The sequence below is a fragment of the Lacerta agilis genome, chromosome 3 (genome assembly GCF_009819535.1).
Source record: "Lacerta agilis isolate rLacAgi1 chromosome 3, rLacAgi1.pri, whole genome shotgun sequence".
Lineage (NCBI taxonomy): Eukaryota > Metazoa > Chordata > Lepidosauria > Squamata > Lacertidae > Lacerta > Lacerta agilis.
In genome coordinates, this window is record NC_046314.1 from 88,416,292 (window position 1) to 88,438,781 (window position 22,490).

General features: G+C 43.4%; 1 protein-coding gene across 1 annotated transcript; it reads left to right on the top strand.

Annotated features, from left to right (window-relative positions):
- The first annotated feature begins 816 nt into the window (after positions 1-816).
- On the top strand, positions 817-20,926 carry ACBD3 (acyl-CoA binding domain containing 3). Its single transcript, XM_033144659.1, has 8 exons — positions 817-1,281; positions 10,366-10,507; positions 10,840-10,980; positions 12,264-12,422; positions 13,404-13,578; positions 15,202-15,391; positions 15,841-16,125; positions 18,621-20,926. The coding sequence occupies exons 1-8, from the start codon at positions 939-941 to the stop codon at positions 18,830-18,832; spliced, it is 1,647 nt and encodes a 548-aa protein (XP_033000550.1). The 5' UTR covers positions 817-938; the 3' UTR covers positions 18,833-20,926.
- The last annotated feature ends 1,564 nt before the right edge of the window (positions 20,927-22,490 follow it).

Consider the following 22,490-nt stretch of genomic DNA (forward strand, 5'->3'; position numbering starts at 1 on the left):
CTCGGATGGGGAATGAGAGTGCTACTTCCCAGATGCTGCTGCAGTACAACTTCCATCATGCATTACTATTGGCCCTGTTTACTGCGATTCATGGGAGCCGAAGCATGGATGGAATGCAACACCTGGAGGGCCACAGGATCTCCCCATCCCTGGGAGCATCCAGCTCTTGCAAGATTTTTCTGAAGCAAATCCAGTGTTAAGAAGTTGCCCCCTCCTCCCTCCCCACTCAAAGGAAGCTGCCTTACACTGGAGTCAATTTCACTGGCCCCTCTAGCTCAGCTTTGCCTCCAGCGGCTCCCCAGGGCTTCGGGCGGGAATCTCTCCCAGTTCCAGCCCTACCTGAATATGCGTGTGTGTGTGTGTGTGCGCGCGTGTTGCACCAGAGACATTTTGCATGCAAAACAGGCGCCCTGCCGCCGAGCTCCCTTTCCCGGTGCTTTTGTGGAGCATACCAACAGGTGCGGGCTGCTTCCTGTTTCCCAATGCAAAAAAAAAAAAAGGAAGGTTGACAGCTTTGGGTGCTTCCCCTTTCTGCAGAGCCGGCGAGGGCAGCAGCAGCACCTGTTGAATGCCCGCTTTACACGCGGCTGCCGGACGTCACAGAGACGCCGCCGCCGCCGCCTCCCGGAAATGAAGAAGGCAGCCCTGCGCTTGCTTACTCGCAAGCAAGCCTCGCCGCTCTCAGCGGAGCCCGCGCCTCGCTAAGGCCTCTGGCGCAGCAGCTTCTGGAGCCGGTCCCTTGGGGAGGCCGAGGACTCCCCCCCCCTTTTTTTTTGCGAGGCCCACCGGAAGCCTCGGCTCCAGAAGCAGCGACTCCTGCTCCTCCCTTGCCTCCGCCCTGCCAGGCCCTTTCGGGTGCCGGAAGATCCGGGTCGCCGGGCGGCAGCAGGAAGTCGAGACGTGGCCGCCCTGCGGAGCAGCGGGGGGCGAGGCAGGCGATGGCGGCCGCGGCGGCGCTGAGTTCCGAGCGGCTGGAGGTCTCCATTGACGGCCTGACCCTGAGCCCGGATTCGGAGGACGCCCGGCCGGGCCAGGCGGAGGCGAGGCCGCTGCTCGCCCCGGGGGCCCGCGGAGGAGGCCGGGCGGGGACAGCCGGAGCCCAGCCGGGGCAGCAGCAGCAGCAGCAGCAGCGGGAGGACGAGGCCGGCGGCGGGGACAGCGACGGGGAGGTTGGCGGCGGCGGCGGCGATGGCGACGACGATGGCGGGGTGCTGAGCCTGGAGCGGCGCTGGGGCTTCGGCCTGGAAGAGCTGTACGGCCTGGCGCTGCGCTTCTTCAAAGGTGACCGCGCATGAGGCGGGAAGGGAGCTGGAAGTCCTGCGACCCCCCCGCTCCCGACCCCCGTTCCCGGCCATCCTTCAAGGAGCGGCGGGGGGGGGGGATTTCTCTCTCCTTCCTTCTCCCTCACCACCCCGGTCCCCGAAGCTTTACAGAGTCCATTCCCAAAGTCTTCTTTAATCTCCCCTCGTAACCTCGAGCCCTGGTTTGCAGGCTCGCCTAGTTTCTCTGTGCCTTGTGCACATTTGAGGTGAGAAGGGTTGCTGTGAAGAAACGCCAGCGTTTTACTTTGCAGTAAAAGGGGAGTTGCTTTCTACAGATCGAGTTGGTGGGGTTTAAAAAAAAGGGAGAACACACACACACACACACACACACACACACACACCTGTCTGTCTGTCTATGGGGCTGTTAATAGGTGAGCTGTGGTTGCAAACCGTGTTTCTTCTGTGAAGGAGTAGCCTTTGAAAATTAGGCTCCGGTATGTTGAGTGGTATGTGGAATATGAACTCTGTTTTAGGAGAAATGGTCTATTCTTAAAGAAAGATGGTAGCTTAGGGCCTCATAACATTCATTCATTCATTCATAGAGCTTGATGGCTGTTTGCCTGAAAACGTCATCAAATGTGAAACTGGTTCTGTGTGGTCCTGGGCAACAACTCAGTCTCTGCAGGATGTTTTATGACAAAGTATGTCCTTAAGTAAAGTTGAAGGAAACCATGAGAAGTGCAGTGGGTAATATAAATTTGAGGATGAGTCAGATAAGCACATGTTTCAATGAAAGAGGGGATCACTTACTGATTTTGTTTGCTCAATTTAGCTTTTCTTCGAGGCACTAATGGCAGTGATTGGGACTACTCAATGTTAAAGCTCTTAAGATTATTTTGTGAAATGGAAGCAACTTTGAGCTAATCAAGGCAATATAAGGTGCTATGGTTCTCTTAATAAAAGCACTGCTTATATCATGCTTGTTCAGATTCTGCCCTCAATTAAACTGTCTTGCCATGGGGAAAAATATCATTTTATCAGTGGTGGCTTAAGTTTTAAAAAAAGAAATTTCTTGTACTCATGAGCCTCCTATTTTGCATGAAAAGCAAAAGAGCGTTACTCCGCTGCAGTGTTACTGCTCTCCACTTCTCCCACAGTTTGGGTGAGGTGCTCATGAATGAAATAAAGGCAATGTGAGTTGCCTTTTTCAGACTGAGTTTGCCCATCTGATGGGTGGATAAAATAACCTAAATAAAAAACCCTTCTCTAGGCCCTGCTTCGTTTTATTTTAATTTTAATAACTTCTCTTCTCTTCTCCTTTTGCATAAAAAATGGACCCAAAGCAGCTCACAGAATAAAAAATGAAGCATCAAAACCACAAGTACAGCATACCTAACAACAAATTACTGTTGTGGACTCATTTCTGCAACTCATATTACATTTGCAAGCACAGCAGCCTTTTCTGCTATATTGCTATTCCTGGATGTTCTCTTGGAAATAGATATTGTGGCTTTCACATTAATAGTTGTCTTCCCAGGAGATATGATTAATAGAATGCACTTGTAATATCTAAATGAAACCCAAGAAGGACTCTTTCTAAAGGAATGGGGAGTCAACATCTTGTTATCAAGTGATCTGCAAAATCTTTTTTTTTTAAGATGCCAGTTTGCAATATCCTTCAGAGAGAACTTCAAAAAGAATTAAGTACTATTGGTGTTGGTGTGAGTGGAAAGGGGTGTGCATGTTTGTGTATGCATGCATATGAATATATGTGTGCAAGAATGTGGAGTGGCCACACCCACTGGCATGTGGCTTCTAGAAGGTTGGCCATGGCCATAGGCCAAAAAATGTTAGGCATCCCAGGTTAAGACAGTCATGAGTACACTCAAGAAATATGAATTGCCCCTTTCATCTTCTGTCTAGATAGTGTTCTTCTGTGAGACAACACAATCCTGTGCCTTTTCTATTTGCAAAGCAGGCTACTAAACAAAGGATATAGGATTGCCACCATGAGCTAGCCCTAGACAGAAAATGTGCTATTTCTTTCAAAATATGGTTTTAAAATGCATTTATTTAATATGTCAACAATCCACAGATGGTCAGATCTGGGGTATTGTATTTTGGATAAATGTTCAGGCTCTTGCCACAACTGTCACTTGCTGAACTAAAAAAAAATTGTTTTGTTTGCCCTAACCATTTGCACAGCAATATTCAGCTGCCTCACTCTCCATGATGAGAGTTTTGTATGCATTAGTATCCATTGTTCAGAAGCAGCATGGCCTGAGCTGTCATTTTAGATCATTTGTCATGAATCAATTAATACTATAATTCAGACGATATGGTAGGGCATTGATATAAGATCCTACCCTACTATAGATATATTAGGGTGAGATCTTATAAGAAATGCTATTGCATTTAATCAAATAGGCTATTGCATTTGAAACTTCATACTTTACTACATTAATTCAGGATCCTGTGTTGCTTTTACAGAAATTAATATGAATACTTTCCTGGTGTGAATAAAGTTATTTGAAAAGGACACAGTTCTCTGATACCTTGTTTGTTCCTTATCAATGTTCTAACCAACAGTGTATGTGTGGTCATTGGGAGTTTGGAAATGCATTAGTTTAACTTCCTTGATAACATATTATCAACATAATGCAGTGTATGTATAAAACATTCCTTATCTTCTCTTAGATAGTTTTGTGTACTAAATAGACACTTGTCATTCTATTTTCATACAGAGTCAAAATTGGATTTACAGTTTGTAGCCAGGGTAGTTTTCCATGACTCAGCAGTAAAGTACCAAGTTTAGGAACTGTGCCATTTCCTCTTAGAGTCGGGGTAGCCCAATGTGGTGTTCTCCAGTTCTTAAGGATTACAGTTTGCGATCTTTGGCCATGCTGGCTGGAGCATCCGACTTAGAAAATCTCTGGTACTAGGGCAAGGAAAGGAGGTAGGTGGGGGAGGCTGTTGCCATCATTCTCCCAGAATTGTCTTGGGGCGTATTCTAATTTCGTCTGACCTAGTTCCTAAAAATATTGAACTAGGTATAAAGAGCTCCCAACATTTTGAGAACACTCTCTATACTTTGTGGCGACAGTGGAGTAAACCCAGATCTGGACAAGTTGGATAAATCAGCACAAGGCCTTAATGCACAAACCAGCTACAGCGTAAGCAAGCTTGAATAGATGAGGCATGGTCACTGTTCAGTGAACACAATGGAATATGTGGAATGGCACTGAGTGTTCCTTAGATGGGGCTGATTTTTAACAGCCAAGGTAAAGATGGTGTTTCTGTAAACATGTGAGTGAGAGGTCTGTAAACATGTGAGTGAGTTTATGGGGAAGACCTGAATGGGACTGGAATGAAATGTAGGGCAGAAATTTTACCACTGGCTGCTTTTCCTCCATAAATATGGATTGCTTCATAATGTTAATAACAGTGAATGGACTCAAGACCAGCAAAATTGGGCAGTTTCAAACTTGTAATCTTTTTTAGCAGATAATGCCAATGAAATGTACAGTGCTTTGGGCATCCTACAACCAGTATGTTAACATATCTCAGTGCCTTAATTTATTATTTTTAAATGTAACAGCATTATTTGAGGAATTGTGCCTTAAAATATTTACAAGCATTCTAATGAAAGCAAATTTCCAAAGAACGCTTTACATGTACGGTAATTCAGATTTTTTTTTAAACACATGCTATCAGATATTTCATTTCTACTATGTAGTTTTGACTACTTGAAAAATTACTCAAAATTTATATAAAATAAACATACTGTATTTTCTTTCTACATAAAATACATATTCTAGATGGGATCAGAGTCGGTTGTAGGACATGAGGATATTTTCAAATTTGATTCCTCCGTCTGTCCCTCCCAAAAAACCCAACACAGTGTAATGTCTCCAGAAACACATGAGGTATCTTTGCATTAAAATACTGAACTTTGGGAGACAGGAGCATTTAGGAGATTCATGTGTGTTAATGAATTCAAATAATATACAGTAGGTTGTAATCTAGAAGCCTCTTCTAAGGGGCACAAAAAGATGCCATTTAGAAAGTACACTTTGTTAGATACAAGCCCTTGAAGTTTGCATTCTCTCTCATCGGATTACCTTTATCTGTTCTCAGCGAAGGTCTTCCTTTCTTAATTGATTCTGTCTCTTGTTTCCTCCTCTCAAGCATCTTTCTGGTGAAAAAGAACTTGAACCTCACATTCTTTGTAGAGCTTGTTTACACTGCAACTTTCAGTTGTGTTGGTCCTGATGATATTTATTCTTCGAAAAATAAAACTTTAGTGAGTTAATCCAAATTTCATTTAAGCAAAGTATCCAATAGAGGACATGATGCAGGCCAAGGAGAGTGAAGCCTCTTTATTGCTATCCAAATCCTAATTTACTGTTCAATACAAACTGTGTCTAAACCACAGAGCCTAGGGCTTGCTGATCAGAAGGTCGGTGGCTCGAATCCCCGCGACAGGGTGAGTTCCCATTGCTCGGTCCCTGCTCCTGCCAACCTAGCAGTTTGAAAGCATGTCAAAGTGCAAGTAGATAAATAGGTACCGCTCTGGCAGGAAGGAAAACGGTGTTTCCGTGCGCTGCTCTAGTTCGCCAGAAGCGGCTTAGTCATGCTGGCCACACGACCCGGAAGCTGTACGCCGGCTCCCTTGGCCAGTAAAGCGAGATGAGCGCCGCAACCCCAGAGTCGTTCGCAACTGGACCTAACGGTTAGGGGTCCCTTTACCTTTACAACCTTAGTATGACAAGGTCATTCAGGATCTCATGTTGGCAGTCATCCGGCAGTTAATAGTTACTTTCAAATATGACCTAAGACAAAAGGATAGTTTGGGGAGTTTCTTCAGACTGGTGAACATTCTTACAGCATTATGAGGAACGGGTTAGGCAGCTGGGTATGTTTAGCCTGGAGAAGAGAAGGTTAAGGGGTGATATGATAGCCATGTTCAAATATATAAAAGGATGTCATATAGAGGAGGGAGAAAGGCTGTTTTCTGTTGCTCCAGAGAAGCGGACACGGGGCAATGGATTCAAACTACAAGAAAGAAGATTCCACCTAAACATTAGGAAGAACTTCCTGACAGTGAGAGCTGTTCGGCAGTGGAATTTGCTACCAAGGAGTGTGGTGGAGTCTCCTTCTTTGGAGGTCTTTAAGTGGAGGCTTGACAGCCATCTGTCAGGAATGCTTTGATGGTGTTTCCTGCTTGGCGGGGGGTTGGACTGGATGGCCCTTGTGGTCTCTTCCAACTCTAGGATTCAGTCCTGTGCTTTAATTTGCCTGATTGAAATAAATGGCTGCAAACTTCTAAGTAGCTACCATATTTTATAGATACTTCCTAAGTCCTTTAAAGCCATCATGGCTTGAGAAAATTCTGAAACTGTGCTTGCAGTTGCATTGTGAACCTTGAAAGCTTGTTTCCAACCTGAGACCAATGCAGGAGGAAATGGCTTTAATGTCATACCAGCTTTTCTTTCTCTCATCTCTTGCTTTTCTTTTACATCTAGCCTTATCAAGGGTTCTGGAGTACTCAGAAGCTTGCTCACAATTTATTGATATTTTGATTGGCCCAAGAAATGTATTGCCTTACCGTGGATTTTGTAATGTTTCCAAGCCCTCACCCCAGAAGTCACTTGCTTAGTTTTTTCTTGCGTTTTCCACAGCATCCTTGAGCAGATAGATAGTCAGGCTCTTATTTCCATTGAGCACTGGAATCTGATCTATGCCTAACTTGGTCATTACAGAGAACTCCCTGGTTGAAAGCTTGACACCATATGACAGAAAACGAACTTCTGTACAGGCACACTTTTAATCTTGATTCTTAATGCTGAATCTGTAATGTGGTATTTGCATTTTTATTTTATTTTTTGGTATCGTTAATGGGCTTGTGCATCTTGCCACAAGGAAAGTACCATCTGGGTGACAGCAAACACTGTTCAGGCATATGTCCCAGAAAAGTCTACCTTAATTAAGCCACATGATCTTCAGCTATTAATGCATTTTAGCAGGTCCTCATCCAAGATGGTAAAAACAGTTGCTGTTTTCCAGGGATGGGTGGCTGTGTTGTAGAGCTGCCCTTGCCTTTAACGTGTGCTTTCATTCTTTTCAAGTTCTTGTAATTCTTCAAGCTGTTTTCTAGAAACAAGTCACTAAAAGTATGATCAGCACTACCGGAGTAGATTTGTGCATGTTTCTGACAGTTATGTGCACCTCTGCCCATGATGAGCAGGGCACTTGCTCTTCCTCTCCTTATACACCCAAACAAGTCTTAAGAGGAGCTTGAGGAACGGTTCTAAAAAAGAAAGTTTTAATACATGAAAGTATTGCCAAATTCCTATATGTTTTTGTGTGACCTTTTGATAAAGATAAAAAAAATGTAGTCTCTCTTGGGGACAGAGAGGGAGTCTGTAAATCCAGTCCAACCTCTACTTACGATCATAATCGTTTCTGGAGGCCCGTCTGCTGTGCGAAACCGGATGCTAGTGGAGGCGCCGTTGTGCACGTGCGCATTCAGTGGTAGCGCACTTCTGCGCATGCATAGACGACGGCAGCCGCTTGTGCGCACGTGCAGATGGCAGACACTGCATGCGCGAATTGCAGGAAACCTGGTGTTCGCAACTTGGAACGCCTGCGAGAAGAGGCTCGTAAGTAAGTCAAGGTTCCAGTGTACTGAGGGCAATAGATCATACAATGCAGTGGGTTGCACTGTTTATCTGTGACACTTCCATGTCGAGCATAATTTATAAAAGTAATGCTTGCATTACTGCTAGTATTGTCACTACTAATAATATTGTGATACATACTCCTGTTGCTGGAAAGGACCTGCTCAATGCAGGAGGATGCAGTTGCAGCATGGTGAATGGTGCCCTGGTGAATGAATCTGCAATGTTATTAGGTCTTGTAAGAATGCTCTTGAGTGGGTAAGGTACAGAGTTGGCATCTGGGTTAGATGGGAGGACCTACTCTCTAGGGCTGTCTCGTCCATTGTTGGTGGTGAGTTTGAGGCTCTCTTGAGGAAGGACATGCATCTGTCACTGGCCTTGAATTGTATCTGTTTCATTTAGGCTATCATTGGTACATTTGGGATTATTTCAGATGGTAGCTATAGGAAGACAGTCGCTTGTGTTATTGATCCATGTTTTATGGTCTTGGTCCATTTTTACCAGCGTTTGCTTCTGCATGTACTTTGGGGGTTCATTAAATGTGCTAGCATTGGTTTTAATGTTCATCAAAACCAAAGCTTTGTTTTTCTTACAGCTGGGCGAGATTGACTGCTGTTTCAAAGTTGAGCCCAGATTAGAGTTCAAAATAGAACTGAAACTGAATTATAGCATGCTCTTTCTTTTCTGGTGGAATGTAAACAGTTTTATTTGGTTTACACTTGGGGGGGACCAACCTTTTGAGGCTGAATTTATAATTGTGGGGCACTTAAGAACTTAACGGGTGGCATTTCTCTTGGTCCTGGTTCAGAAGAGTGAGGTTAAAGTTGCAGAATGGGTTGTTATTTATTATTTATTTGCTGTGCAGCTTTTAATAAAGCCCTTTCAGGCCTGCCCGTCTCTGACTCTCTGCAACTGAATTAGCAGCCATTTTTGTGAATAATTCATTAAGCTGCTTTTTAATAATTGAAAGTAAAAACCACTCGTTTGCTCCACTAACATTTTGGTAATTTTACTATTTAAATCACATTCTGGAATGTGTAATATAAAATAACATGAAGAATTAACTTCTGGGTAAGCTTCAAATCTAGCCAATAGTCATAATCAGGGTTTAAATAATGGAAACCATAAGGCAGCAGACAGGTACCTTTATAGAGAACAAAAATGTGATATAGAGAAACTTTATAGAAGATTGCTTCCGTGGAGAGCTCATTCTTTATGGCCCTGTCTATAGAATGTCAATCTTCTCTCTTTAATTTTTATCATGTTTTTATCCCATCCTTCCAAGAAGCTCAAGGTGGCGTACATAAACCCCCCCCCCCATTTTTTATCCTTGCAACATTCCTGTGAGGTAGGATGGGCTGAGAGATTGTGACTGGCTCAAAGTCACCCTGTGAGCTTCATGACTGATTGGGAATTTGAACCCGGGATCCCCCTGTTCTGCTTTACTACACCATAATGGCTCTCTTTTGTTGTTGTGAAACAGTGCTTCTGTTCAGCACAGACAGCATAAGATACAGGCTACTATTATGTGTACTGAGGCTTTTGGCAACTCCTTTTGAAGGCTTCCCACGGAGTTCAGTGAGGCTAACTAGCAAGTGTGTCAGGGTAGGAATTTCAGCCTTGCAGCCACATTTTCTGCATATTTACTTGAAGGTAGATCCCAATGAGTTCACTTATTCCCTCACAGGTTTCTGTCCTATGCCCATTGTTGTTAAATGTCTTTATAAACTACATGGATGAAGGTATCGAGGGGATGCTCATCAAATTTGCAGATAACACTAAGCTGGGAGGTGTAGCCAATGCCAGAATTGGGATTCAAGATGTCCTTAACAGATTGGAGACATGGGCCAAAACTAACATAATGAATTTCAGTAGGGACAAATGCAAGATTCTATACTTAGGCAGAAAGAACCAGCTGCGTTAATATAAGATGGGGGACACCTGGATTGTCAGTAGCAGGGCTTTTTCAGTTAGAACTCACCGGAACTCAGTTCTGGCACCATTGTCATTCTAAAAGAACAAGGGAGGTGTTCATGATGAGTTCTGGCACCTCTTTTTCTAGACAAAATAGCACTGGCCCAGTAGTATATGTGAAAAGGATCTATGAGTCTTAGTAGGCCATAAGCTTAACATGAGTCAACAGTGTGATGCAGCAGTTGATGATGATGATGATAATATAAGTGCCATTCTAGGCTGCATTAACAGAAGTCTAGTGTCCCAATCAAGGGAAGAAATAGTCCTGCTCTATTCTGCCTTGGTCAGACCACACCTGGAATACTGTATCCAGTTCCGGGCACCACAATTTAAGAAGAATATTGACAAGCTGGGACTTGTGCAGAGGAGGGTGACCAAGATGATCAAGGGTCTGGTACGCAGACTTTGGCCATTTTTGTCTTTAAAGTAATATTATCATTTATCTTCAGAAAAAGATGGCAAAGCATTTCATCCAACATACGAAGAAAAACTCAGACTTGTGGCACTGCATAAGCAGGTTCTGCTGGGACCTTACAATCCAGACACATGTCCTGAAGTTGGATTCTTTGATGTCCTGGGGAATGACAGAAGGTAAAAAGCTATTGAATTTTATGGATCTGTCTGTAGAATAGACATTTTGTCTTACTTGACTGGAATCTTTTTTCCTGTACAATCTCCAAAACGTGAACTGTTGTATGAGAATCCCCTCTGCAGATATAGCTTGTGTGTCAACTTTCTGTTGGGTTCTCTTTCCTTTGGAAAACTAAGGAGAGATTGCTATTCAGTTCACAGAGTGCATGATTTCAGAAGCCAAGCATAGTTCCCATATTATTTCCCAACTTGATAAATCAGTGCTTTCATTCTGTGTTTATACATGCTGTTTGCTAGACAAAATGCAATGTTACTTGCCTTCCTCCCTGCAGGAAAGAATGGGCTGCTCTTGGAAACATGGCAAAGCAAGACTCCATGATAGAGTTTGTAAAGCTCCTAAATAGGTGCTGCCATCTCTTCTCAACATATGTTACCTCCCATAAAATAGAGAAAGAAGAACAGGAAAAGAAAAGGTAAGCTCTTGTGCCTCTCTGAAATTGGGTGGGAGTTCACAAAGTGTGTTTGTGTTCCAGGTCTCATATCTAACAGTCAGTTGGATCCCCATAGGCCATTCTTGTCAATCACTGAACATCACAATGATGTGAGGTGACCCAGAGTTACATTTATCCTTTGTGGATACAGCTCCAACCATGTCTGCAGAGCAACATCCTTTATATCACCAGCTTGAATTCATACTGGTAAAGCAAAGGAATATTTGTGTTTACAGCAACCCTTGCTCTGGACTTCCTGTTAGTACTGATCCCAGTTGGGCCTGCTGTCAGTGCCAGTTACTTGGTCAGTGCAGACAGCAAGCCGAGTTTTGACAGGGATCGACTCTGCTATGGAACTCTGTAGTGCAGTTGTGAACTCTGTCATGCAGCTGATCCCATGGCGCTTGCTATAACTGGTGATCTGCTGATTGGCACTGATGGCAAGCCTCCCTTGCCAAAGAACAATCAGTGCACTTTAAGGCTCTCAGTTGTTTCACTACAACCACATCTCTACTTGCTCCACATCTGGGGCAGGCATGTTTTGGGGAAGACAGCCTTGTGGACCCAATTGGGACCTGCGTTAAATAAGTTTGTTAAAAATAAGTTGACCTGTGGACTGGAGATTCCCCATCTCTGATACAGTTCTTCAACTGTTTTTAATTGCTTTTTAACAATCTTTTTATGGAGCTGTGAATTGTAGTGCAGTTTTTCCTAGCTTTGAAGGCAGATAGTTTCTTGTCTTGAAAATAATACATTTACAGGAAAATGCAGGGTAAAAGTTTTTACATGATACCCAGATATTTTACTTTTTCTACCATTATGGATGAATCTTATCTAATGTTTACATGTGGTTTAGATTAGGAGCCTCATCTGTTTAACTTTTGAAATTCTAGGAAGATAGCAGTATATGATTTGGATACTTGTTGAAAAGTTGAACTTTGTGCCTTACACTGTACCTCCTGCCAGTCATGTTCCTTTGCTTACATGCTGGTGCCATCCTTCACAATATTTCATATTGCATGGAAACAGTTCCTTTCTATAAGAGTTTAGAACAGGGGTCACTAACACTAAATGAATTTTGGGGGTGCCAGTCACAAAACGGCTGCCATGGGGATGTGGCATGAGAAAAGGCTTAACTTTTTTGAATTTCTGCCTAGAAGATAAAACAGAAGCAGAAAACTGCATTAAATGGGAGGGTAAAACAGCAGCTCTTCGGGATTCCTATTGCCTGGTGTCCAAATGTCTGGTAAACATGGCTGTTACAGGAGGGAAGAGGAAGAACGTAGGCAACGTGAAGAAGAAGAACGAGAGCGTTTGCAAAAGGAGGAAGAGAAACGCAGACGAGAAGAAGAGGAGAGGCTGAGAAGAGAAGAGGAAGAGAGGCGGCGGATAGAAGAAGAGAGGCTCCGAATGGAGCAGCAGAAGTAAGGAGTCAGCAGGATGCATCCCTTGTTCATGTATCACCCTTCCATCCTATCTTGCTGAAAATAACCTCTGTACACGGGGTTTCCTCTTTTATTCTCCCAGTAATCTATGGCTGGGGAAGTGGTGACTTGCCCAAGGCCACACAGTAAGCTTTACAGCTGAGCGTGAACTTGTATCAAATTCCGCTGTCTGTGCAATATACCCTACACCAGTGGTTTAAACATCTGCCCTGCCTCCATATTTTTGTAGTTTAAGCCGAACACTGTTTATCAGAAGCTTAACATTCCCATCTAGTATAGCCAAAGCATTTCCTCGGTGATGAGTCCAGTCGTTCCCTCCCCTTAAATCCTAAAAGGGGCATATTACTTGCCTACATGGTAATTTGTGTATAAAAATGAGTATTTAATTAGGGCTCCAATTATATGAAAAATCACACGTTGGAAAAGTAATGAAAGTTGTAGGTTGGATTACTTATGAAATAGAAATTACTTATCTGGCTGGTTACAAGAGAACTTTCCAAATGATGGATAGGACCACTTACGGAGTGATACACTTTCTCATGGTTGAATTGTGTATTCCAGAAGTGGGCCCTGAAAAGACTGTAATGCAGAACCTCAAGGGAGTTTCATTTTGACAGAAGCTCGAACCACCAAGTTAGTTTTAGACAGAAGGAGCATTCTGGCAGTAAGTCCCCTTAGAATTCGTCTTGTTTAGAAATCAGCCGTGTTTAGAAAATTTGATCTGGGGATTTGCATTGTGTAGGAAGGAGTCTTTCATAGCTAACGAGGCTCTGCCTTACGATTTGGTGTCCCGTAGCACTCCCCTCATCCTTGTCATGTTTACTCAGCTATTACATTTCCCGAAATAAATGCCAAGTGTTCATAGTTTAATTGCAATAACAAATGTGTTACGTGTGAAAATTTGACTCCTCAAATAGGCCTTCAGAGTTGTATTTCAGGGTAACTTTGTCCCTAATCTAGACAGCAGATCATGGCAGCACTGAACTCTCAGACGGCTGTTCAGTTCCAACAGTATGCAGCCCAGCAGTACCCAGGCAACTACGAGCAGCAGCAGGTCCTGATTCGGCAACTTCAGGAACAGCACTATCAACAGTACATGCAGCAACTTTATCAGGTCCAGCTTGCACAGCAACAGGTATATTGCAATATCTTGGTAGTGCAGCTTATAGAATGATAGATGTATAGCTGATTTTGGAGACGTCAGTGAGACCATTTGTCTGTATTGCAGTTAATGGTGAAGGTGGAAATACAAATTCTAATGGTGTATCGGATCTATAATTTTTTTCCTGAAAAATGTATCCAGTGTTTCTGCTTTCTTTCTGAAGAAGGTTAAGAATCTATTAACACACACACACTGATTTGTCTGTGCTGACCTTATTACTCAGACCTTTCTAGAAATCTTGAAAGCAGGTATCTTGTACTAGGGTGGGGGTCTTTTCTAAGAGATCTTTAGGATGGTTTGCAGTAGATTGGCATGGGTTACTGACTCCCAATTGCTAAACAGTAGCAAACAGCAAAGTAACTTCCCTCACAAAATAAAGTTTTGTGTGAAAGTACTGTTGAACGTGGGTGGCACTGTGGTCTAAACCACAGTGCCTAGGGTTTGCCGATCAGAAGGTCGGTGGTTCGAATCCCCACGACGGGGTGTGCTCCCGTTGCTCGGTCCTAGCTCCTGCCAACCTAGCACTTTGAAAGCACGTCAAAGTGCAAGTAGATAAATCGGTACCACTCCGGCGGGAAGGTAAACGGAATTTCCATGCGCTGCTCTGGTTTTGCCAGAAGTGGCTTAGTCATGCTGGCCACATGACCCAGAAGCTGTATGATGGCTCCCTCAGCCAATAAAGCGAGATGAGCGCCGCAACCCCAGAGTCATCTGAGACTGGACATAACGGTCTGGGTTCCCTTTACCTTTGAACTGTTGAACTGGTTCTTTCACAGATGCACCCTCTTCTTTAATTCAAATTTCACAGCTGGTTCTGATTAGTAAATCTTGGGGTTATACTAACAAGCAAAATAGATCTGGCAAGACTGAAGTCTGCCCACCCCTCTCCTAGAAAAACATAGTGAGATCAGAAATAAAATACCCCTCTGACTGCTCTTTAGAGAGATTTTATGCACCCTGTCTGCTCTTTAGTGATTGCTCCTGATCAGATCAGGAAATCTTGCTATGGGACTTTGAAGGCTATTTCATGTGACTTAAGGGGCCGGATCTAGCCCATGCGCCACAAGTTAGCCACATCACAGATGAGGTTTGCTTGACTTCAGTGTGAAATAGGCACTTTCCAAAGACTAGCTTGAACTATACGTTGTTCAGAAGCAATTGAGGCAAATAAACACATAACACCTTGGACATAACAACTACTGGAGAGATTGCTTAAAAAAAGCATTCAGAGATTGGAGTGGATCACTGTTGTGCTATGTTAAACTTAACACTCAGGCTCAGTTCTCATTTCAAGTGGAAATCTATCTTCTGCTACTCTGCATAGCATTAAGCACTGATGCTTCATCTCTCAGTCCCATATGCCTCAAACGATCTGACAATGTTCCTCCCTAGTGTTTTAACTCTGCCAGTGTCCCATCCCCTTCAAACTGACTTACTGGAATATGGCTGCCTCGTTTTGTTCTGTTCAAACATGGTAGTAGATTCTGTGCAACTTCCACCTGCATATTTCCCACCAGTAGCACTCTGCAAACTTCTCCAAAATGTGCTCTGCATCTTTCATTGCCCTTACGTTTCGTTTTGGCTTTCAATTTGCAGGCAGCTTTACAAAAGCAGCAGGAAGCGGCAGCCACAGCGGGGACTTCAGTTACTTCTGTATCAAAAGCAAGCTCACCTAACATAGGGGAAATCCCATCAGTTAATGGACAGGCTAGTGCACATACAGACAGCCCTGAAAAAGACCCGGAAACTGATGCTTTAGAAGAAGCACTGGAGAATGGACCAAAAGGTAAGAGCATAGAAACTTCCTTGTAGCATTCTGCCTTTGGCAACTAATGACCCCAACTTAGTATGGGTATGCAAAACACACTCTCTCGTAAGTGAATCAGTGGTTTCTCACTGCTTAACTAAGGAGCATTGGGAGAGAAATTTGGGTATTGCACTTTCCTGTTGTGTCCACGTTATTGCAGGGCTGTAAGGTAGCATATATGGTATAGGGTGAAATATACAAAAGCAAACTTTGTTAAACCAGCCTTCAAGTGAGACAGGCTATGAGATGGTGACCAGATGAGGCTGATTTTCCTTGGTTTCAGAGTAATCTGCAAGGAGCCTCTTTGGGAGGGAGGCCTTTCCATGTTGCCCCTTATTTGCAGGGGGCGTTTTCTAGGATACTGCAACACAATTATCTGTCCGAACTATAAAACTGAGGATTTTTTGGTCTCCCTCCTTTTTTTTTAGAATCTGTTCCAGTCATAGCAGCACCATCCATGTGGACACGACCCCAGATTGCAGACTTCAAAGAGAAGATCCGCCAGGATGCAGACTCTGTGATTACGGTTGGCAGAGGAGAGGTCGTGACCGTTCGTGTACCAACTCATGAAGAGGGCTCTTATCTCTTCTGGGAGTTTGCTACAGACAATTATGACATTGGTTTTGGGGTATATTTTGAATGGACAGACTCCCCTAACACAGCAGTCAGCGTACATGTTAGTGAATCCAGTGAGGACGAGGAAGAGGAGGAAGGTATCTTTATTTTATATACCTCGTAGGGGTTTGAGTCATGAAAGAAGCTGTAGCAGGCTTTGCATTACATTTTCTGTCATCTTGGAATTTAGAAAGGTGGTGCCCAGTGTGTGCAGGCAAGTGAGACATAGTGACGGAAAACCCTGGAATGTTGCGGGTTAGCTAGTGTGGGAAAATATGGTCCTGAATGGGGTAACTGTGCCCCTGAAGGACCAGGTGCGCAGACTGGGAGTCATTTTGGACTCACAGCTGTCCATGGAAGCACAGGTTAATTCTGTGTCCAGGGCGGCTGTCTACCAGCTCCATCTGGTACGCAGGCTGAGACCCTACCTGCCCGCAGACTGTCTTGCCGAGTGGTGCATGCTCTAGTTATCTCCCGCTTGGACTACTGCAATGCGCTCTACGTGGGGCTACCTTTGAAGGTGACCCGGAAACTGCAATTAATCCAGAATGCAGCAGCTAGACTGGTGACTGGGAGTGGCCGCCGGGACCACATAACATCGGTCCTGAGAGATCTGCATTGGCTCCCAGTACGTTTCCGAGCACATTTCAAAGTGTTGGTGTTGACCTTTAAAGCCCAAACGGCCTCGGTCCTGTATACCTGAAGGAGCGTCTCCACCCCCATCATTCAGCCCGGACACTGAGATCCAGGGCCTTCTGGCGGTTCCCTCACCGCGAGAAGCAAAGCTACAGGGAACCAGACAGAGGGCCTTTTCGGTAGTGGCGCCCGCCCTGTGGAACGCCCTCCCATCAGGAGTTAGAGAGATAAACAACTACCTGTCATTTAGAAAATACCTGAAGGCAGCCCTGTTTAGGGAAGTTTTTAATTTGTGACTCTGTATTGTATTTTGGTATTTGTTGGAGGCCGCCCAGAGTGGCTGGGGAGACCCGGCCAGATGGGCGGGGTATAAATAATAAATTATTATTATTATTATATTATTATTTTGTAGGAGCCATTTAAGGTAAGTTAAATGGCCTTCGCTATGATTTTATGCAGCCTTGATTGACAGCAAGGTTCCAGGATGATGATGGTTCTCCCGCTATATAGCATTACAGGAGACCTCTCAACTTGGAGGGAATTTCCAAACCACTGCAGAATTAAAATTAATTGGAAAGTTGTTATTGCAATACACTTACATACATGTCCCTTACAAACATGAAGTCTCAGTGCTTAGAGCTCAGTTGTTCAAGTTGCCATTGCACTCCTGGCTCTAAACTCAAAGAATACAGGTTTGTGTGTAGGCCTTTAATCTGCTTCCAAGTCCCACTTACAGATTTTACTGTCTTGTAATTGCCTAGTAACTTTCCTTTCTTACCCTTTGTGGTTATGTGCGACTTTGCAGATCCTCTGTTTCCTCAGCTTTTACTCACTCAAAGGGCCTGTTTGGCATCTCATAGAATCATAGAATCTTAGAGTTGGAATAGACCACAAGGGCCTTCTCTTCCTTGTAACTGGGGAAGATCGCCTTGCGGGACCATTATCCAACTGAGAGATGCTGTGCTTTGTTGTCTCTGTACATTGCTTAGATTCTAAACCTTTGACTAGGAAGTATTGGTCCTTGTAGTGTGGGAGGAAAGAACATCTGTGGATGTTGGATCTTTACACCTGTGACTTTTGCTCACTCCAACTTCATGCTAGGATCTTATCTGCTTCCATATAACACGACACTTGAGCTGACTGGCTTGCCAGCTTTGACATTAGCTCTTGCGTGCTTCATGCCCCAGTTTAGTTATGAATAAAGTGTTGAAATTAATAGTAGCCCATTTTCAGCTATTTCCTAGTGGGAATAACAGGCTATGAGATATATGTACAAGCTGTAGGATGGACCAATTCTGTCCAAGTGTGATTGAGGACCTCTGGTCCTATTGACATCAAGCTGGTCTTAGAATCAGAAATCAGGAGTTTACTGATAAGTCACCTAAGCAATTTTTAAAATTCTCCTTTAGCATCAACTATTACAAAAAGTCCACCATGTATGCAAAGTTATGGTACCTCTTAGTAGTAAAGGAAGTTGCAAAGCCATGACCTTTAGAGCATAATTTTATTGCTCCCTGATAGTGGTAGAAATGCGTGATTTGGAAGGGGAAAATAAGCTATGAAGTGATGGAACAAAACTAACACCTCCATTCTCAGGGCATGTTGGCGAAGCCTGCAGTACAGAAGCCGAGCTTGTTCAGGATAAGGTTTCCCAAGAGGGGAAAGAAGGGATTAACCTCAGTTGCTTCTATCAAACAAAATGTTGATGTGTTAGCATTGTGCCTTGGTAATCTTGCTCAAAATCCTCCTTGTGAACAGTTGGTCATCACTGTTTTCTTTATAGTTGTAGCCCAGATGAAAATGTGCTGTTTTGCTTTTGTTAAATTAAACAAGTTGCTCATGTCTTTGCTGTGCTTCCTGCGGATTAATCCGCACTGACCATGAAGAATTGGTTACGGAGTTTTGTTTGGCCTGCTGCATTTAGTGACGAATGCTTTGTTTCTGACTCTTTTCTCAGAAAACGCTAGTAGTGAAGAAAAAGCCAAAAAGAATGCCAACAAGCCTCAACTAGATGAAATCGTGCCTGTGTACAGACGGGACTGTCATGAAGAAGTGTATGCTGGCAGCCATCAGTACCCAGGAAGAGGTGTCTATCTCCTTAAATTTGACAACTCCTATTCATTATGGAGGTCAAAAACAGTTTACTACAGAGTCTATTATACTAGATAAAGATCATCATGTCGTGTTGGAGGCTGGGCAGAGGACGTCATATTGTTTGGAACTTCTGTCAAGCATACTGGACTTTTTGACTCTGTTACCCTGTCTGATGTATATCTGTATGGCGTGTGTGTGAACTTGGAAACTGGGAGTTGAGCTATCTTCTGCAGCTCAGTGTTAATGCAGCTAGTGAGGTTAGGATCTCCCCCCCCCCCCCCCCGGTCCTCTCTGGTGACCTGGTTATTTGCCAGAGCTTTCAGACAGAAGGTCATGCAAAATGGCATAGATGGACTTCTTAAAAGCCTCAGACTTAAACACACACACACAGAGGAAATGTTTCATTGCGGGCAGTCAGTATGATGTTACCTGCCCTAGTAAGCATTGACCGTTTAAAACAAAAAAATCTGTTAGTTGTTCATTTGAGGGTATCAGCCTTATTTGTGGAGGGTATGTGTGGAGGGGGAGCCAGATGGCAATCTGCACTGTAGCAAGCAAGTTTCTTAAAGCTGTATTTGAATGTCCAGATTTTTACACCATTAAACTTGAAACCTTTAGTGGATGCAGTTTAGAAACTGATTTGTCTTGTGTTCTCATTCAAGAAGTTTATCTGGCACCTCTCTGGCCAAACATCATGCTGCTGGATGTGACATAGAAGGTATGTATGCGCGTGCAAGCAAAGAACAAGTCTGTATGTACACATCAGGGAATTAATATTTTTTAATTGCAAAATTTGGAGAAAAGTAAGAATTTAGGGTGCCAACTACACGAGACTTTGTTTCCCTAATATCTGCTGCAGATCCTGAGACCAAGTTATGTGCAGGATTTTGACTTCTGAGCTGGATCAGAAGTACCTTGACATTTGGATAATCCTCCAGAAGCATTCCTGTACATATCACATTCAAATAAAGGGGTTTTCCCTTTGTGTGCAATTTGTTGTTGAGTTGATGAAAAGTCAGGTTTGTGTAGAAGATATTCTGTTGCCATACTTATCTCTTGCAATCATATGGATAGGCTTCAAATTAGAACCAGTTATCTGCACAGCTTTTCAAGTTTGTCTGGGGCCCTACTTTGTAAACCCGAGTTGGCACTTTGTGCATCTACATAATTAAAGAATGTCTGAACTGTTGTAGGAATTAATGTTGCACTAATGTTATGGAAATCACTGCCAGGAACACACTCATTTTAGTTTTATTCAGGTTGCATTTGTGCACTCATTCTAGCACCCTTTAATCCTAGTTGGTAATTATGTGTTGAAAAGAAATGTAAGATGTTCTTTCAGATAAACAAGTAGCTTTGTTCTAATTTGCATAGTGAGTTTAGAGCAAAACTGCAAAATTGTGTGTTTGCTCAGCCGTGACATAAGGTCGGTGGGGGTTTGGGCCTTTGCAGCAACGTAACTTTTGTATAGAACCATGTTTCTGAGAAACAAGGTGGAGTTCAGGTATTTCGGAAATGACTTGTGTAAAGTGTGTGATGCATGAGGAATGCAAACCCCTCCCCCCCAAAAAAGTTTGTTTTGCAGCAAAATATCTTTGGATTAGCTGCAAGCATATATATTCTACTAGAAGTGGGTCTGTTGGGATTCAGTGGGGTTTATGTTTGAATATTTGTACATACATTTATATTTGAGGTTCCCTCCCCCCTTATTTCACCTTATGGAGGTGGTTCTCCAAAAAGCACTAAATTGCTCCAGCTCATTTGATTTTAGCATTGCCTTACAAGCTTTTGTCTAGTTAGTGCTGCTCCAGTCAACTCAAATCAGTTCTGCTCTAACATGTTTCATTCTCACATGTACATAAACACATGGAATTAGGATGTAGTTTCTTTTTTAAAGCTGTATTTAAAGGTTCTTAAAAAAAATAGAGGAAGGCACTAATTCCATTTAACACATTAGATTTCTTTATTGTCCATTAAAAAATTATGATTTAACAAATTGTTGGGAAGCGGTATATGTTTTCTTGTAAAAAGCAGTAATTTTTACTGTCAAGCTTTGGATATCCAGACTCCAGAAAAATGCCTCTGACTGTTGATTAGTACAGAAAAAGTGCGCTTTCGAAATACCTTGGAATAATATATTTAATCTGAATTAAAATTGCTTATATGGAATCGCTTGGCTTCTTCTTAGCACTACCAGCATTACTACAGTTTGAAGAATAAGATTTGGAACATGGTCGAAGACTTCTTTACAGAAGCAAACTTTTGACCCCTACTGAGATGATGGGGACTAGTAGTTTCATCAGCATGCAACCGAGTTTGCAGACATGTGTCTAGTATCAACTTTGCATGGCATATTACAATTGTGAATATTTTCCTGCTTCCAGAATTGTGATTACTTCATGGAATATTGAACCTTTTCTGGGAGGGGGAGGCAGTGCAGCAGTTACACTTAGCAGCCCATGCCAGCATGACTGGTGATCAGGGATGATGGGAGTTGTAGTCTAGCAATATCCAGAGGGCCACCACTTACTCTCCTTTTTAATAGCTGAGCCACAATGGCCACATCCTGGAAAAGAGGTGCAGGATAATAGTGGGAGTGATAAGAGGCACTGTGACCAAGCCTGTAGAAAGCAACAGCTGTGTGTACATTATGCTTTCTGCGAGGATTATAAGTAGGCACGTAGCTCCCAGGCGTGTCTGGAGGGGGAAGGGATGCTGATTTACATGCTATTGCAAGTTGCGGTTTGTGCCTTCAGCCACCAGGTGGTCTCATGAGTGAATTGCAATCCACATGCTAATGGAAAATTCACGAAAAAGGCAGAAATGGTAAAAATTCCAAAGCTAGGCGTTAAGACGGAGCTCGAAACTCCCAGCAACCACGAAAACAGCAGCACCAAATCAAAGAGTTTGCCAAGCAATGGCTTCATTTTGCTCAGTGGCAAAAAGTGATCAGAGATTAAGCGGGAGAAGCTTCAGGGCATAAGGAGGGTAAATCATGCTGGGGGCACAGCTGTCAACTTTTCCCTTTTAAAAAGGGAAATACCCTTATTCCGAATAGGATTCCTTGCAAGAAAAGGGAAAAGTTGACAGCTATGGCCGGGGGGGGGGGGAGGGTGAGTGCCACTGCAGAAAAAAATACCCCTCAAGGGTCTTTGCAAGGACTGGATGGGGGACCTCAGGGCTGGAGGCTGAATGTGGCCCTCCAGGCCTTTCCATCTGGCCCTTAGGACTATCCCCAGGATTGTCTTGATAGAGGATAGAGAAGTCTGTGTATGTGCCAAAAACTGGCCTTCTGGGGCATCGACAGAAGACTCCTATGGTTAATAATCAAACTCCATGAGAACTCAGCAGCCAGGGTGAGATTAACCCTGGAGGGAGACCTCACCAACCTAATTCCCATTAACAGAGGAGTCCGACAGGGTTGTATACTGGCTCCAGGCCTGTTAAATTTGTTTATAAGTGATAGGAGGAATCCCCTAATCGAGGCCCAAGAAAGGATTCATGCACCTCGTCTAGCACTTTACCGCTGCCCTCTATTACTATATGCGGATGACGCACTCATCCTATCTTTTTATAGAGTAGGTCTCAGGAGGGCTTTAAAAATCTTTGGTTTATACTGCAAGGCAAATTCTCTCACAATTAACTACGTAAAATCTAAGATTCTAATTTTCTCAAAGAGCCGGAAACTCCATAACTGGAGAATTGATGGGAGGGCTATTGAACAAGTCTACAG

What these genes read in the sequence shown, in the direction of transcription:
- ACBD3 (XM_033144659.1), top strand. Translation starts at nt 939, where the DNA reads ATGGCGGCCGCGGCGGCGCTGAGTTCCGAGCGGCTGGAGGTCTCCATT. An exon ending in GAAGAACAGGAAAAGAAAAG is followed by an intron (nt 10,981 to 12,263) that starts GTAAGCTCTTGT and finishes TGGCTGTTACAG; the next exon opens with GAGGGAAGAGGAAGAACGTA. An exon ending in CTCCGAATGGAGCAGCAGAA is followed by an intron (nt 12,423 to 13,403) that starts GTAAGGAGTCAG and finishes TCCCTAATCTAG; the next exon opens with ACAGCAGATCATGGCAGCAC.